General features: G+C 44.1%; 1 protein-coding gene across 2 annotated transcripts in view; it reads right to left on the reverse strand.

Annotated features, from left to right (window-relative positions):
• Positions 1–17,368, reverse strand: part of LOC139050934 (glutathione-specific gamma-glutamylcyclotransferase 1-like) — a 213,039-nt gene that overhangs the window by 48,952 nt on the left and 146,719 nt on the right. The window contains exon 1 of one of the 2 annotated variants that reach the window (XM_070527801.1): positions 5,443–6,039. The exons of the other annotated variant lie outside the window; for it this stretch is intronic. Within the exon in view, the coding sequence (XP_070383902.1) occupies positions 5,443–5,595 (153 nt within the window). The 5' untranslated portion in view covers positions 5,596–6,039. Of the gene's footprint in view, positions 1–5,442; positions 6,040–17,368 lie in introns of those variants that run through there. 2 annotated transcript variants of the gene reach the window in all.

Here is a 17,368-nt window from a genome sequence, read left to right on the forward strand (position 1 = left end):
ACCATCAGAACTCTATGGAACACACCAAGCTTGACGCACACGCGTCTACACCGACTGGACCCATCCCTTCGACTTCGATCCCCATCTGAACTCTCTCGACTCGAGAGAGCAGTACATTGCCGACTGTGGCTTGGTGTCGCCTACACAAGATCTTTCGCCATAATAGTCGGTATGGATGACAGCGTGGCCTGCTGTCACTGCGGCGGCGAGGAGACTATAGGACACGTACTTTTCCACTGTCCTCGATACAGCGCGCACCGGCTGTCACTATATATATATAGCGGCCGCGTTGGCACGTCTTGACGACAGGCCCCTTTCCATTCCAGTTTTGGAATGCCGACATGAACTGTCGTCGCAGCGAAAGTCAGTCAAGGCTTTGTTGACCATTTTACGTGACAGTCGCCTATTAGAAAGACTATAATGATCCCCCATTCGGTCCCTTTTTCTATTTTTTTTTCACGCTTTTATTTTTGTCACTCTCTTCTTTCCGTCTTTATTTCCCATTTCCTTTCACCCAGTGCACGGTAGCAAACCGGAGGTTTTAACTCTGGTTAACCTCCCTGCTTTTCTCTCATTTGCATCTCTCTCTCTCTCACTCTTTTACACTGAAAACTGCCAATAAACGGAACCGCTTGACTCCCCCATCGTGAGTCAGCCTACTCAACCTCCTTGAACTCAAATCTGTCATTGAAGGTTATCGTGTGCATTGATATCTTCTAGATGTGGCACTTGCCTGTCAACACATTTTTCTTTGACGTCTTCGGCCATTTAACGTCTTGAAACAAATAAATGCTATTTGAGAACCAACATAAATAACTACACAAGACGCCCTTGCAGCGCACCTAACAAGGAAAAGTGACGAAAAGGACGTGTATAGGTTTACATACATGTTGCACTGATACGAGGACTCTCTCGGGCAAACAAATTCCTTCGCGTACAAAACTCTCCGCAGGCAAACAGTTCTAGCGTACATACCTGTATGTACACAAATCATCGTCTGTTACAAGGTTTTCAGTCAGTCTCGTTCCTTGATAGATTTCCCCAGATAGTTTGGCGCACGTGAGGAACATCATTGCAAGTCTGCTTTGCAAATTCTGGAGACCTCCCGTTCGATGTGCTTTCCAAGCGTCACTAGCTCTGCGGTGGCAGTGGCTGGCCAATATTCCTCGCACTCGGTTACAGATAAAACTACGGGGAAAACGTTACGTGGAAATTGCGCACGAGTGGGAGGATGAAGGGAAACGCAAATTCAAACGCAAGGTTGCCTGTTGCTCTTTGGGTGAGTTGGGGTTACGTGTTTTCGCAGTTTGTCTCTAAGAAAAGTATCCACTATTACGGTGTTTTTTTTTCGGTGAGGTGTGTTTTCTCAAGTTATTTGGCAAAAACTTTCCGCATGCAAGCCTCTCTTGAATCGCCGCGCAGCCTCCACGCGCATCTGGCGGTCGTTCAAGCCCATCGTCGAAATAATTGTGCAACTCACCGGGAACAGTCAGGTGGCAAAAATTCTCTCTTTCGTGGTAAAGAAAGAAATAGAAAGTGGTATGTACTAAATATTTAATGCAGAAAAAAATCGGCAATGAACGCGACACTATCTCACTGTCTCTGCCTCCCGTTCGCAAGACAGATTGCTCACGCTTGAACGCACGAAAAAGCCGAAATTCAGTGTATTTTTTTTTTAGGATGGATCCCAATCTGCTAATTTTCTGGTTGGGGCTGTCTTTTGCATTTAGTCGCACTTGTTCGAAAACGATGAGTAGTGTAGGCAGGGCATACGTCACGAAAGAAGGCAAAAAGAAGAAAACTGTGTGCAACTGCGACAGAAATAAATAAAGAAAGAAAGAAAGAAAGAAAGAAAGAAAGAAAGAAAGAAAGAAAGAAAGAAAGAAAGAAAGAAAGAAAGAAAGAAAGAAAGAAAGAATGGAGAACGGAAGAAACTAATTAAGGAAGGAAGCTGACAACTGTGCCTGATATACTTATTTGCATACGAGAGCCCTCTGATTGTCGGGCAATCGCTAGCTTAATAGTTATGGCAACCAAAGTAAATTGCCTTGGGCCACAAAATATTAATTAAATAGGAAGTAGCAACCACTGATAATACGAATAACGCAGCGAAACAAAATTGTCCCACTGCTGGATGTTGTTGAAGAAAATTGGTCTGTCTCATGACTTATTTTAAATCTGTCTCCTTACTATCATTGTTTCCTTTTTAAGGCCTGACTCACCAACAGTATTGCTCGCTCGTATCAGAACTGCGACAATAGATATACAACAGAAAGTAAATTATTTTTCTTTTTTATTATTCGGATACGATAATCCACCGCGAACTAAGGGTGATATACCGTGTCTATAGTGTCATTTTTTCTCCTTGTTGCCATGTATGCTTGTAAGACTCCCGTGATATCTTTCACGAGAATGTATGTAAAAAATACGAAGGATGTATCGGAGTACAGTTAAGATCGTTCAGAGAGTGTTTAACGTATGCTTTTGCGAAACTGGTAACTGGGACGCCATCATGTATTTGCTTAGCACACGTTAAGGAAATATATTTCCATAATGGCGCTAGTTTTCGCGTGTCTGGTTAGGCAGGCATGACGTCACTGCTCTGATTCACTTTCGCAGTGATGACATGAACCTTTATTGACGACTCTTTTAGTTAGCTGCTTGGACGCATGCTTTTTGTTCTTAAATTATTATCCGTCTCTTAATGAAATCATACTCAAAAAGCGGAAAATGGCTGCAGGCGATTTCGAAAAATATGTTCGAACCTAAAAGAACAAAAAAGAAAAGAAAAAAGGAAGACAGATGGTATTAAAGTCCTTCCCGGTACGATGGACACGCGCAATATAGGAGCACCGCATATATGAGCCTATTTTGCATTTTGCAATGATCATCGCATTTAAGCACGGTTTTTTTTCGCTTGGGGCATGCCACACCGCAAGCCCCTTCCGCAAACTCTAATTCTTATTGTTGTTGTTTTTATAGTGCCTATGACACAGTGGCTATTGAACAATGCCTATGCCAACGTCGTACCTGCCCTTCTGTCCTTACTGTTGCTAGGCTGTTTTTTTTTCGATCGACGTCAACATCTGCATGACGTCACTTTGATCGCCCTCGCCATTTATTACTATGTCGGGTGACAAACACATGCAAAGAAAAAGGAGAAATATATGCAACTGTTTGTGCTTTTCATTCTTGTTAGGTGGGGACTTCAAATGTAATGACGCTGCATATGCATATGTATGGTTGTAACTGTAAAATAAATAAATAAATAAATAAATAAATAACAACCGATATACCTGCAGGCCGCAAGCCAGGATACCGTACGGGCGAGACAACTCTCATATGTAACTTGAGAGCTTACCTTCAACATTGTCATAATCATACTAAATTATACAACAGGACTCGAAGGCTGCTGTCCTATTGATCTTCAAGTCGACATTAAAAAGCAGAAATATTGTTGGCCTTTTTTACTAAAGAATGCGACGATGCGTGAATAGCTTCGAAATCTCTCGCGATGACTTAAGCCGTAGTGTACGGCAGGAAGACAGCGCATAACAATAAAACAGAAAACAAAGACAAAACAAAAACAAGCATTTGCGCCTTGACTGTATTGGGGTAGGTCTCTGCGGTCTGTAATGTGGTTTTTGTGGGCAAAAGTATATGATGTGTAGGTTGTTCTATATCAATCAGAAATCAAGCTTGCTTTGACAATCTATAGAATGTCTATAGATGATCTGCTAAAGTATTCGTTATGTCCATAGTGCACTTTTCGGACTTATAGCGGGACCCTTTTTGCCACCAAATGTTGACAGGCTTTACACACAAGCCATCCTTCCATAGTCTACGAACCGCTCTTAGGTGAAAGTATGTATAGTTTGGCTACCGTCCATCTGTGTACTAAATGTGTTTTGCGCTGGCAAATTTACATATTCCTTTTCTTTCCCGGTTTTCATTGACAGCTTCTGTGAGTTTTCTGTGATACTTTACGCCATTGGGGATCTAGACGCAAGAGAAATAATAATAATGATGGCGGGTACTTTGTCAAGCTACAATACCACCTAATAATGTTCAACAACTACTGTCACAAAGCTGTAAATAATTTGGGATGCACTATCAGATTCGACAGAATCGGTGTGTTTTATTACATTAAGACCACTGAGCCAGGATGGCAGTGACAAAAATAAAAGACATTTTTTGCAGATTGTGCAGGATCACTTGAGAACTTCCCACTCTTCTGGCATACCACTATGGCTTCGCGATATAACGCTATACATAGGCACCAATTTTCATGATTCGAAGCAACCGAGGCGAACATTCTGTTTTCTCCCGATTTTTTTTTTTTCAAAACTGACAAGTTCTCTGCAAAGTCCAAGTTTTCACTGATGGTAGATGCTCATCCAGGCATAAAGGACCGCCAGGAGGCAGATCGGTACACTTGTATCTATAGACAATTTATAGGCTCCCTCAGCTGAAACTTTAAATGGAATGTACGGATTGCACATAACCGGTTTACAAAATGTGCGCATGCTTTACAATTTCAAATAAGTATGGGATCTAAGATGCGCGCAGCAAGGACTCGCGTTGCGACCTTGAAGTTGCACAACATTTGCAAGCGTTCTATCAAGTGGCTCATGATCGATGTCGCTGAAACAATGCTGGAAAAACCGGTGAGTCATGAACGCGCGGCTAAAAGAACGCATGGAAACCACGTGAAACTTTATTAAAGTTAACATGAATAGCGGTTAAAAGAAGGAGGTGATTCAGACTCTAACCGGTGGGTCATAAAAGAGGAAGTCAGTTCTCAGGAAACTATTCCTCGTTGAACAATTTTTTTGTTATCACGTTTCATTGTAAGAAAAAACAAAAGAAGGAAAGAAAAACAGTGTGGCACAAACTTCGTGATGATAGACGACTCTGAACAATGCATAAGGCCACCTGCATTTTCGGGTCACACAATTTCTCCGATTTCATTGCCTCATAACGCGCACGTAAACTGGGAGTTTGATGATCTGTATATAAAAAGTACTTTTGGATACACGTGGAAGATAAAAAGGCATAAACAAACCTACAATCAACAACTGGCAGCATGCCTGACTTCCCGAAAGAAATGTCAAGAAGGCGCAGCACGAATGTTTCATCTCACCACGTTCTGTAACCTGTCTCGATGAATAGAGAACGAAAAGAACAGCACTCGTTTTAGTTTTGACACCGCGGTAACATGCATTAATTACTTTTGGCCAGGAGTCGCGTTATTCACTCTCGCTTCGCGCAGCCGGAGCTATAGCTTTGGAGCCACATCTGTTCGCGAAGCGCGGATCATTCGTCTGCTAGCGCGCCACGCTAATCGTCTGCAACAGATGTTTCGCGCCGCTGACACGCTCCGGCACTCGCTGGCGTTGCAAGGCGTAAGGACGAAGAAGAAGCAAATTATCTGGCACTAACCTTCTCCGGCGTTCCCCGATGCTTGTCGTTGCCTTGCCAAAACCTCCGGTCGTAGCCACGGATGTAGCCGATCTGGCTGCGCACGAAGTCAAACCCGGGGTTCCAGACGAGCGATCCGTAGCCGAACACCCAGATGCCGGACGACGAACCCATCTTGACACGCGTTCGAAAGCGGCAGCTTTTCGGTATAACCCACTAAATAGCGCACAGCTGGAGCTGGAGGTCACCGGTTTCAAGCAGCGCCCGTGTCAGTTGACTAATCTAAACTAAAACGACATGAAAACCTCACTAATATGCGCGCCTAAATCACCGGCGAACTTGGAAACCGGAGCAGACGCCGGGCGGCCGCCCATGAAGAGCAGACGACACGCTGGAGAGGGGGCAACAGGGGATGGCAAAACGGGTGCGGGGGCGCTGCGGTGCAACGCGGTGGCCCAATGGCAGTGCCTGTTTCATACCACGTGACCACAAATTCCGCTGGGTGATGCAAGGTGTTCCGCGGCTTGCGAGCGCGCGCTCGTGCGCCTTGAGGCTTCTTCTGCGTTGAATGTCGGCGTCGCGGTAGCAGCGTAATTGTGGCCCTGCGAGCGTTTCTTCTTTCCTTCGGAGAACGCGTCGCTCGTAGGCGTGGCGGTCCGTGGGCGAGCTCGCGATACACCGCTAGTACTCACGCGGAAGAGGCGAGGGCACGGAGTTCCGTTTTCATTTATATTATCGGGCGGAAACCGGAGCGCTGTTTGCATCTTCGTTTTTTTTTTTTTGCGTAGGTTTATTTTTTTTTCTAGAGCCGCGTGCGCCACGGGGTTAAGGTCAGCCGCAGTTTCCTGACGTCACTCTTCGTGACGTCTGCCGTGTTTCTTAACGCCGTCTGGGGTATCAATCGTAGCAAACAAGGAACACGAGAACTTTCGCTGTTGAACTTGTAGTAGATGTCAATGTTCTAGTACAAAACAAGCAGTACGTCAAAGCTTCCTCGGTAAGGTAACAGACGCAACGACCCAAAAGACGGCTTGCTTTCGTAAAATGAAATACAGAACATGTTGTAACCTTTCTTTTTTCTTTCACGCGTGCGTACTGTTTACTATATACATATTTTAGCGCTGTTTCAGTGCTTGAAAATATTCGTCTGTTCTTCGGTAACAGTGGTGAGGGCAACACCAGCAATAGTAACAATAAGGAATTAGTTTATTATAGTCGCCAAGGAACAACCTATCGGTCTTGTCATTGGATAATGTGGCACCCCACGTCAATATATACGGACTATAGTGGAACGTAGGAGTGTAGAAGTTTTGTAAAAAAATACGATATAATTATGCACAGCAACAAAGCTACAGTCAAACAATACAAAGCAGCAACACCAGTGACAATAAGGACGATAATGCTAATTTATAGCTGCACCCAAAATTGCGCCCATTCCACTCTAGGAATGTGGGCTACCAGCGGAGCTGTAAAAAAGACAAAGCAAACCACAGAGTGTCAAAGTTTACTTATTTTGGGGCTTTTCCCTTCCGCGTCTGTACAAAATTTCGAGGACACTGAGGGTTTGCCTTAAGAGTGGAACGCGATAATAATCAAAGATACCTGACTGCTTCTCACGCTTCCCGGCAACCGCAGCTTATGTAGCCGTAATGTTTACCGGGAAACGGTGGTGGCGAACGCTATTCAGGCAGACGGGCTTTCTTGTAGAAACGCGGCCGCTTGCGTGGACTGCGGATGCGCGGAGGCGTGCGCCATCTGGAGGTGTTGCAAGGAACCAGGCGCGCCGCACTATGAGTGCTAGAAACGCTGGAAAAATTGTTTGTGTTTGAGTTTCCGCGTAATAGAATTATGTTTCCTCGTATATTGAAATTACAATTCGACGCTATCATGTCTGTAGGTAGTGTGTAAGTCGTACTTAACGATTTTTCTGACGGATTTTACTTTGAGAAATTCGATTGGTTCGGAAACGCCTGCGTGGTTTGGTATGCCTGGTACGTGGGCATTTGTCGCGAAAAGGCGGTCGACGCTTGACGCCGACGCCGGATTTTCTGCGCTTAACGCTTTCGCCTTAATACTCTGCGCACACGCACTGCTAATAGCTGCTCAAACTACCGGAGTGTCCAAACTGAAACGCACCAAGCATATCAATACGCCGGCTTGCCAGCAAGAAATTAGCAACGAAGTTTTATGGCACTTGTCAATGCATGCGACCGGGGCGCAATGTTTTCAATGTCGGACTTCTGTGCCTAGAGGTCCTGTGTTAGAATCCTGCCGGCGGACGATTTTAATAGCGTTTATTGATTACTTATTTTGCAGTACCTTGTAGGAAATGACGAACTTACAAAGCCTAAGAGTCGTCTGAAGCCAGAAGGAGGAAGTTTAGGCAAACTCGTGTGCTTCCCATAATTCCCGTACTGGCACAACCGCTCCCATTGGAGCTCCCGTAGACACTAGCGCCAGAGTTCTTTTTTAATAATTCCCTCTGTTCCCTCTCGTACCCTCTGTATAAAAATATCTATTGGGTGGTTTCACAGTCTTCCTCTTGCTACGCCAGGTGTCGGCACATGCCTTACTGGTTTTCTTTGCCTCCTCATGGAGGGCGCGGGAGTTTTGAGGCGTGGACATTGAAAAATGCACGGGAAGGTAGACATATACAGCTCCACTGTAAAAGTCACCATACATGCCCTGGGGTGCTTTGCGTTAGGTATCGATGCCTAGGACTACGAGTCGTCGTATTAAAGTTTTCTCCCCTTCTCTTTCTTTTGTGTAGGCACGTAGATATAATTAAAGGGCCACCTAGCAAATGGCTAAGTTAGATTCCAAGCGATACCATAACAAAAGCGATACTATGTCTACAGAAAAAAAAAGAATTCAGTGGAGATATAGGGCGTATTCGAGAGAAATACGCTATAGCATTCTATAGTTACGCCATAGCTGCAACTAGGTAGGCGGATGAGATTAAGAAGTTTGAGGGACAACATGGCCACAATTAGTACATGACCGGGGTAGTTGGAGAAGTATGGGAGAGGCCTTTGCCCTGCAGTGGGCGTAACCAGGCTGATGATGATGATGATAATTATGATGATGATGATGGTAGCATTACATCGCAACAAATGCAACACATCGTACATACATCGCTATCAAATGCAACAAATTTATTTCAAATCGGCCCGGTGGTTGTCTCTAAACCAATTCTGCGATTTCGCGTGTGTTTGAATCGATACATCGGAGTTTACCGCGACCCTAAACATTCCTCTTAACCTCGCGCTCTAACCCCGAAACCGCAGTGCGCCATAACATGCCATGTTCATGCCATGTTTTCAGGGGTCACAGCGACAGGCTGTGTCGCCGTAGCCGTCATATTGTGTACTCGGGCTTGATCGCGAAGTATGTGGTTAATGCACCCTAACGAAGTGGCCTTCGTTTCCGCCTCTGCCCGGTACTGACGAGAGTCGCGAACAATACCGAGTCTATCCGAGGACGCAAATCTGGTCCGCGCTTAGTAACTGTTGCTTTATTCCGTCATGTTAACCGAGATCGCCGTTCTCTCTGTAAGTACACTTTAAGATACTCTACAAGAAGTCCCTTAAACCCTGCAACGCAACATCATTTGCAGCAAAATTGCCTTCTGAATAAATTCAGTATCCGTGACGACTGACTTTGCGAGCGGCACGACTACTTCCATTCGTTAAATTAATTACGTTCTGCGGGCTTACGCGCCGAAACGGCGATCTGATTATGAAACACGTTAAAGTGGGAGACTCCTGACTAATTATGACCTCATTAGAGAAATGTAATGCGCCACTACACGCTTGGAAGCAGAATACATCAACTACCGTAGCTTGGGTCCAGATCCAGATGAGGAGAGGTAGAGGGTTGGGTGGGGGGAGAGCAGAAGGCATTTCGCTGCGATCTGGAAACGCGGTATGGTCTTGAGACCTTGGCCCGGTCATTTATTTGCAGTCGAGTATGGGTCAGAGAGAAAGGGCTCAAGGCGTTTTGCAGCGTTGAGTGCATTTTTGTTTTGTCTTTTTCTGTTCGTTTTTTTTTCTTCACCCACTCCTCGGTTTTTTCTGGCACCGGGCCACACGTGCATTGCCTGGCCGGGGTTCCTTGACGTTGGCTGTGAGAAGCGTTAGTCGGAGGAATACTTTCGCATTTCTCTTAACTGCCTCAGAGGAACAGCTGGGGTTTGCAACCATGCCCGTATAGCCTAAGAAAATATTGCGACAGTCCGTAATAACTCTACAGATATTTCTCTATGAATGTTGTGTGTGGACAACCGGTGCACGTTTGGAATTATAATTCTTCATCGGCTGACATTAAATTATGAAATTTTGCGCAAAGAAACCATTCCGAATTTTATTGACAAAAAGGATATGCCCCTTAACGAACTTCATCCAAAGATTGTTCATAGAGTTGAGAGAGAGAGAGAGGGAGAGAGAGAGAAGATAATTTGTTTCAAAATTTACAGAGAAATCAGCCTGAGCTATAGACAATTTTCGTTTCATAGCTGCCGTTAGCCAGTTTCTCGTTGTGTTTCCCTTTTGTTATGCGCAGTGACCTCAATGAGATATTGTCGTCAAACACCAAACGCATCCGTTGAATCACTTTTATGCGTACGAATTGACTGTAGTACTGTCCATTTGATTATTTGATAAGAAGCCAAGAAACACTGACACCAAGCACGCCATAGGGGAAATTACTTGTGCTTAATAAACGAAATGAAGAAACAACAAATTAATGGAAATTAAAGTGTATCGGGCCCCTCCGTCAGCCCCCTTTCTTTTCGTTGGTCCATTTGATTGTCACAGATAGAAGACGGTGGCGTTACCAGCCCACGGTGACGCCCATTTGAACGCTTCCGCAAAATAGTCTTATAGCTTGTTCTGGCCTGTACACTTTGCAACGGGGAAGGGCAAAAGAGATAAGGCGTTAACAAGTATGAAGTACCCTACCAGCGCTTTCGCCGCTTTCTTTTGAGGACCGCGCAAGCCGCCATTCCAGGATCGTCTGCAGCGACAGCAGGCCTTCGTCAAAGCGTACCAGTGTTGTCGGGAGATTAATTGCAATGCATTCGAAAGTGAAACAAAGTTCAGCTGAACGACATTAGTAAATGTGTTTCAGCCCAACAAAAAGAGCCAAGATGCAACCAAAGTCTCTGAAATCCATCATGTGAAGCTCCACATCATTGATGGCAAAATTAAAGAAGACATGGCAGATATTCTCTCCACCAATGATCACGATTTAATTTTGGCACAGAAATGCATTTTGTTTTGTTTTGATAGCATTCTGTGTACGGCTCCAAGCTGTTTCGTTTTCCCACACCTCCGGGTGTATTTCGAGAGTATATAATGTCGCTAATGCATCGGAAAAAGAACTAGCATTTTATTCGTCAGAGTCCTCTGTACTTCAACGTGTCAAAGCTGGCATGAATATGAAATCGAAATTATTTACGCCGCTCCTCTATGTGCCACCTGAACGGCCCTGAAAGTACCCAAATATGAAATGAATATAAAGTTATCCGTAATCGCGAGGATCGTGCACTCAGAACGTGACCGGGGTTCCAGTGGAATGCACACCAGAGATGCCACAGCTGCTGCGCACAGATCGTGAATGATCCTTGAAGAACACACACGCCGAAGTAAAACAATGACGCCACCCGGACCGAACTCGCACGAGCACACAAAGGGACCATTTCTGGAAACCCATAGGTCACGTTTCCCTACCATACACATCCGCATTGAACCTGTATAGTCAGCGGGTGTAGCTTCTGCGCGAAATTACGTTCGAATACGACAATGGAGTTGCCCAAAACGTGAACGACAGGATTTGTTTGATCTTGTTGCGAAGCACACACGTATCGTGAAGCAACACGTGATACTTGTGCTCCGTCGATACAGCATACACATAAGCTAGGTGACGCATATAGCACAAAAGACATTCCAGAAGGTCATTCTCCGCGTCTACCACGCCATCATTGTCACGTGCCTGTGAGGAGGACCAATGGAATTCGTTTTCAACTTCTGCGTGTAACGGTCGAAGCAAAGCGGAACGCACATCGACGAGTAGAAGCAAAAAGACAGTGTGCATGGTAAGGCACGTAGCCACTCCGGTAGCCGAACTTCCTAATGGACGAGCGTGCCTGCGATAACGAGAATGACTGTACGAACAAATGTCCCCTTACACTTCTGCCTCCATTCGCGTGGTGGGTCGGTCAGTGCCCCAGAAGGCAGGGCGGCAGGCCGCGGGCGAGCCATTCGAAAAGACAATGGGAAGCTCATGGTTCGATCATAAGTCGTGTGCGGCTCATATTGCTCGCGTGCAGCAGACGACGTGCAGCAGACGACGCGTAGCAGACGACGCGCTAGGCGGGGCGTGTGCTCGAGGTGAAGAGGCCACACGGTGCTCGCGCGGGCGATTCGAAATTGATACGCACGAGCCGCAGTTTCATTTCCTTGTTTCGCGACGGCGGTCTGCACAATGACACCGAAGAGCTGCCGCAGTGTGCGGCCATTTTGAACCGCGATCCGGACACGCGAAACGGTGAAGATGCTTATCGTCTGCAACGCGGAAGGATGGCAGACGACGCGCGCGGCCGTGCAGACGACGACACGCTGAAAGGGCGCGCGTGCGTTTTGGCATGCATTAATCGATTATCTCGCGAATGGTTCAATGGTATACCGTCGTGGGTTCGAATCTTTTCGCGGGGCCGACGCGGTTCCGTCTTTGTCTCGCTTCTGTGCTGCTCGCGTGCGCGGACGATTCTTTCTGGTGGTGGTAATGACTCAGGGATCGTTTGAAGAAGGAAAGAAAGATAGCGGAAGCACGGTTGTCAACACTCCATCCGTATACGTGGCGTATTGTTTCGATCTTAATATGTTCTTCTAAAATAGCACAATGCTCATGCGTCTTCAGCTATAAAGAGTCGAATATACTTCGCAGCGCGATCCCGCAACTGTCATACAGTATACTGCTAAGATATAGACGTGGGTGGGACGAACATGTATACAACAGAGCGACTAGCGAAATGTTTATCAAATGTTCGCTTGTGGAGTAACTTCCTCAAGAGAGTTATTCACCCGATCCTGCACGCCCACACTGCTGAGTGCCGAAAACGCAGAATTGTACACGTAAGCATCTGCTTCCGCTGATTTGTCTCTTACAATATTCTTTCATAATATTCATTTACATTTCAATAGAAAGACTAATAAATACACAAGAAAACTAACAAAACACATCAGGATATCCTAGGTATACTTTGTGGCGCAAAATACATTGCGTGAAAAGGGACAGAAGAAAGAAAGGTCTTCCTTTCTTCTGTCCCTTTTCACGAAAGGTATATTGCGTCACAAAGTATACCTAGGAAATCGAAGCACCAACTTGCCCAAGAAGAAGTCCTTTTGGAACATCAGGATATCTATATTGATATTCGTGAGATATTGTAGCAATACGCTGACGCTTTTAGGACACAGCTTGATACCTACGGAAACATTGCCAATATACGTTTTACCAAGGGCCATCTCATGAAGATGAACCAAATTAGTCTAGTGCAAAGCTTCCATAGAACTTTTAAACCCTTTCCGCCTCTTGTTTTTATCTGAACGAATGTGAAAAATCACATTAGGAATACGAGCTCTGTTCTAACTTCAGTTGCTTCTCGACATTTTGCTAATTGCTCAATGCGCTTGAAGTATGGTCGTACTTCACCTACTTTATCATCTTATCATCTGCTTAACTTTAGTATTCTCTTAAGACAATGCTAATGCAAATATATAAAATCTTACCTTAACTTATTCAGCACATGCATTCAAAATACAACGACATCCAGAATCCAAGTTGCGGACTATTCCCACTTCTCTGTCAATCAATATGAGACACTGCGATTGCTTCTTTAGATGAGCTTAATTTCGTCTGATACTTTCGCTGTGTGCTATCGCAAATCAGTGTAGAACAAGTTTTCTTATTTCTCTTTCGTTTCTTGTTAAAAGGGGTTGTCAACCTATACTGTGAGGCTCTTTTCTCCGGACCTCAGCTCAGAATATGCGGAAAATGCTAAACACATTCTTCCTTATGTGCAGCCTTTTTTTATTGTTGCAGATGACGGTCCCAAGGGAGGTTGCGAACTGATCTACACTTGTCGCTAATTTTTCCAACACCACAATACACAAGTAAATCAATCAATAAAAGATCAGTCTATCTATTTATTTGCTCATTTATTGAGCTTATCAGCTTCTTGGGCTCACCTGCTGAATGCGTTATACTCTATCTTCTGAAAGCTTTCAATAAATAGAACTGGCGCAATGAATGAATGAATGAATGAACCGATCGATGGATAAGCCAATCAGCCTGAAACGTTTATTAAGCTAAGGGGTCACGCCTGCTAAGGTCTTCAATTAGTTATCTTATAACTTTTGGAGGTTTTTGTTCCGTAGAACTGACTCGGTTAATAAACGAATGACACTTACTGGCTCAGTAACGTGGAAGATAAACTGGGAGCGCATTCGAGGTATACAAACTGCATCCAGATTCACGCGTCCGGCGCGTTCGTTGACCGAAAAACAAGCGGGATTAAGTGGAACGCAGTTTTGTTTTGAAAACTGTTCATTGACTCATAGACTGACCTCCCCGAGTTCGGAAAACAGGCACCATAAAATGTCATTTGCGGTCACTTCACAAATGTTTGTCGGGGCTGATGATCCAGCAAAGGTTAAACAATAAATTTATTTGACGGGCACATCGTGCTTATCCACTGCTCACGTGACACTAGAGCGGGAGAATATCGTTCAGGCCATGTTTACGGAAACAGAAAGCTGTACGTTCGGGCGTATGAATTCAACACGTGAAAGCTGAGCTCCAGCGATGGTTGTAACCCGTGTTGAATTGTGAAAGATACAATAAATAAAGCATAATAAATTGGCTAAGATGTACAACTATATCACCCTTTTACCGAGAAATGTGCTCTCATCTTCATAAGGCGCTTGCTAAACAAGAAAATATGCAAAAACAAAAGACGCGTCAATGACGACACAGGCTCAAAGTTTCCGCATTTGCTCTCCAAGATCTCAAGAGTGTCTGCTCAGATCTATATAGGTTTTTATTTGGATGGATGGATTACATGGTATTTAAACAAGCCCAACGCTGAACTTCGCAAGTTTCGACGACTTCAGTGAGGCGCAACCACTTGATTGCAAACAAGAAAAGAAGAAATTCCTGGTTACCTCTGGGGTTTTGACGCAAAATTGAAAACACGAGAGTTTGGACTCTATATCATCTCGTAGTAATACACGAATATGGACAAACTCTGAAAGAAACTAAAGCACGAACTCTAAAAATCCATCGCTCTGCACCAAAAAAAACAACATACAGATATCGCAGTCTTCTTTTTATCTGTACCTTGAACCGGACAAATGTCAGAACCGACAAATTTGATGTGTGAGCTTGCACCTTTCGTGAAATTGTTGCGACGTATACGAGATTCTCGCAAGTAATACTCCCAAATTAATAGTATGTCTCAGAATGGTGCACAATACACCAATTCCGTCTGCTTTAGATAACTTAATAGATGCAGTGTACATAATTGTAAAGCGCTTTATTGTCTTATTGCATAGTTGCAATCGTGATGCCGCAGCTTTGTTAAATTTTCAGACAAATATTGAATACCTAAATCAAAGCTGCTGTTTACAGTCACTTGATTTAACGCTTTCTTTTCAGTGCAACAAACCTCGACGAATTTGATGCAGTGAATAGCGAGCAAAACGTTTATTCTGTTCCGATGCATTTCGATCGTACGAGGAAGCCTCAACTATTTAAGTACACGAGAACGGAGAAATTGTTTTTCGCAGCAACCGCCGCACCAAAATTTATAAGGTTCATTACAGAGAAAAAGTTACAATTTAGTTAGTGACTGTATGAAGCCAATATTTCTTTCCTGCCGCCAATTTTTTGCCTACAAGTTGTCAAAAACCCCAAAATAAAATAAAACAACGCTTTAAAGTTAACAATTCTGTAACTCAGAAATGAAAAAATAAACGATATTGTCGTTCTGAAAGCCGTGTCTCGTAGTACATCGAAAGAATACAAAATTGTATTGTACATTGCTCTGACTCAATACGGTAGCAGTAGCATTGCGAAACCCTTGTAAACAGTTTAATTAGATCACGTCAGTTGTCGAAATGATATAGTAAATTTGACCACTTTGGACAACCTAACGAATGGAGCTTACAGGACTGCGATATCTATTTTTGGTGCGGAGTTGGGCACTTAGCAAAGTTCGTGAAGTCGAGGGATTTGTCTGCTGCAGCGAAAATTCGGAGACCACTCAGTACATCCTAATGCACATCCTAATCAGCACATCCTAATGCAAGTAAGTCCTCGTCTTGTGTTGCGCTGTAACGACCCTAGCTTACTATGAATCCCAACTAACTGGTCCAACTTGCCGTCTTTATACATCCCAATGGAATGTGAAAGTATTCACCCAATGAGATCCGTGGGTGACGTAAACCTTCCAGAAGCGCTGTGATTTAAAGTGGACGAAAGCACCAACTGGCCGACAGTCCAGGTAAGCAAGATATGTTTACTGCGGTATCGGTGGGGAAAAATCGGGGAGAAGATCGATAGGACCGTATCCGTTGGACTCTTAGCTAGTGGTACAAGGTAGGTGAATTTTGAGGAAGCGAAAGAAGATTAAGGAGGTGTAGACAAAATCTTAAACAGAAAGGCATGTATAGGACACCTGATCAGCTCAAGCAGGCTAGGTCACTATTTGTCAAGTTTCAAAGGGGACGCTGCCTATAAATCATCGTCAACAGCGTCACTTCTCTGTGACAATTGTAACTGCTCTGGTTATAGTGACATATTTTATGAGAATAAAGAATTAATTTTTGTGCATTTCTGGGAATACCGCATATTGTTACAGACACTTCTATCATTCATAAATTGTTACCTTTCCTGTTAGTTTTCGATGACCACGTACTTAAACCTTCATATACAGCTTACACCAGAAGTAAAACAAAAGAACCGCTCGCCGCCACTTTTGACGCAATTTTACCTCGATCATATATGTTTTCTTTCTTTACAAACAATGGGTCTTCCTTCTTCTTAAGGACTGCAGCAGTTTTGCCGCTCCAAGTTGACGACTTAATTGCGTGATATATAAAGTCACCTGGCCGCTTCAGGTAAACGATAAGCAACTGTCACCCGTTACCGGTTTCTAAATTGCCTCCGTTTTTTGTCCCACAGAAATTACTCGCGCGGAGAGGCAAGCGAGTAATATTTGGCGTTTCTGAAACCGGCGCTTAACTTGAAGATGGAAGGGTGCTTAGTTGATAGACCATGCATTGTTCTTCAACCTCACAGCGGCTTTCTTTGATTGAGCAAAGCAAAGAAGTGCAACCGTCCTTCAGCTGAATAAGACCCGTTACAGTTCCGGAAAAGGAACCCGAAGCTCAATGACAAAATAGTTTCGAATTGAAATGCAAACAGAACAACTGGAAGTCATTTAAAGATTACAAGACCTAAGTAGCAAATTGCAAGTGGGAGTGCACCATTATTTGAAGAACAAGCAACCAAACATGAGGGCGGTGTCGACTGTCAGGGAATGCTGCTGTCGCAGTAAATCAGTTCAGAACAAAAATAATTATTGAAATCCGCAGTTCTTTTTCTTTCTCTCTCTTTTTTTTTACTTTGGACAGAGTAATGAAACCATCTCTGAATGTGCTGCGACGCTTTTCAGGTGGATTTCTGTAACTGGCCAAAACGACCTGCATTGAAAATTGCAGTTATCACATAGGCAATCAAAAGGCTCACTAATCTGTTTAATTATTAACATTATGGCACAAAATGCAACAGTGAAATTTAAGCCAAGCAGTACAGCGAAGTAATGGCTGCTTAACCGGAACCCAAGGAATATCATGCACTACCTGAAAAATATGCAACCCCTAACTTT

Source organism: Dermacentor albipictus, chromosome 10 (genome assembly GCF_038994185.2).
Source record: "Dermacentor albipictus isolate Rhodes 1998 colony chromosome 10, USDA_Dalb.pri_finalv2, whole genome shotgun sequence".
Classification (NCBI taxonomy): Eukaryota; Metazoa; Arthropoda; class Arachnida; order Ixodida; family Ixodidae; genus Dermacentor; species Dermacentor albipictus.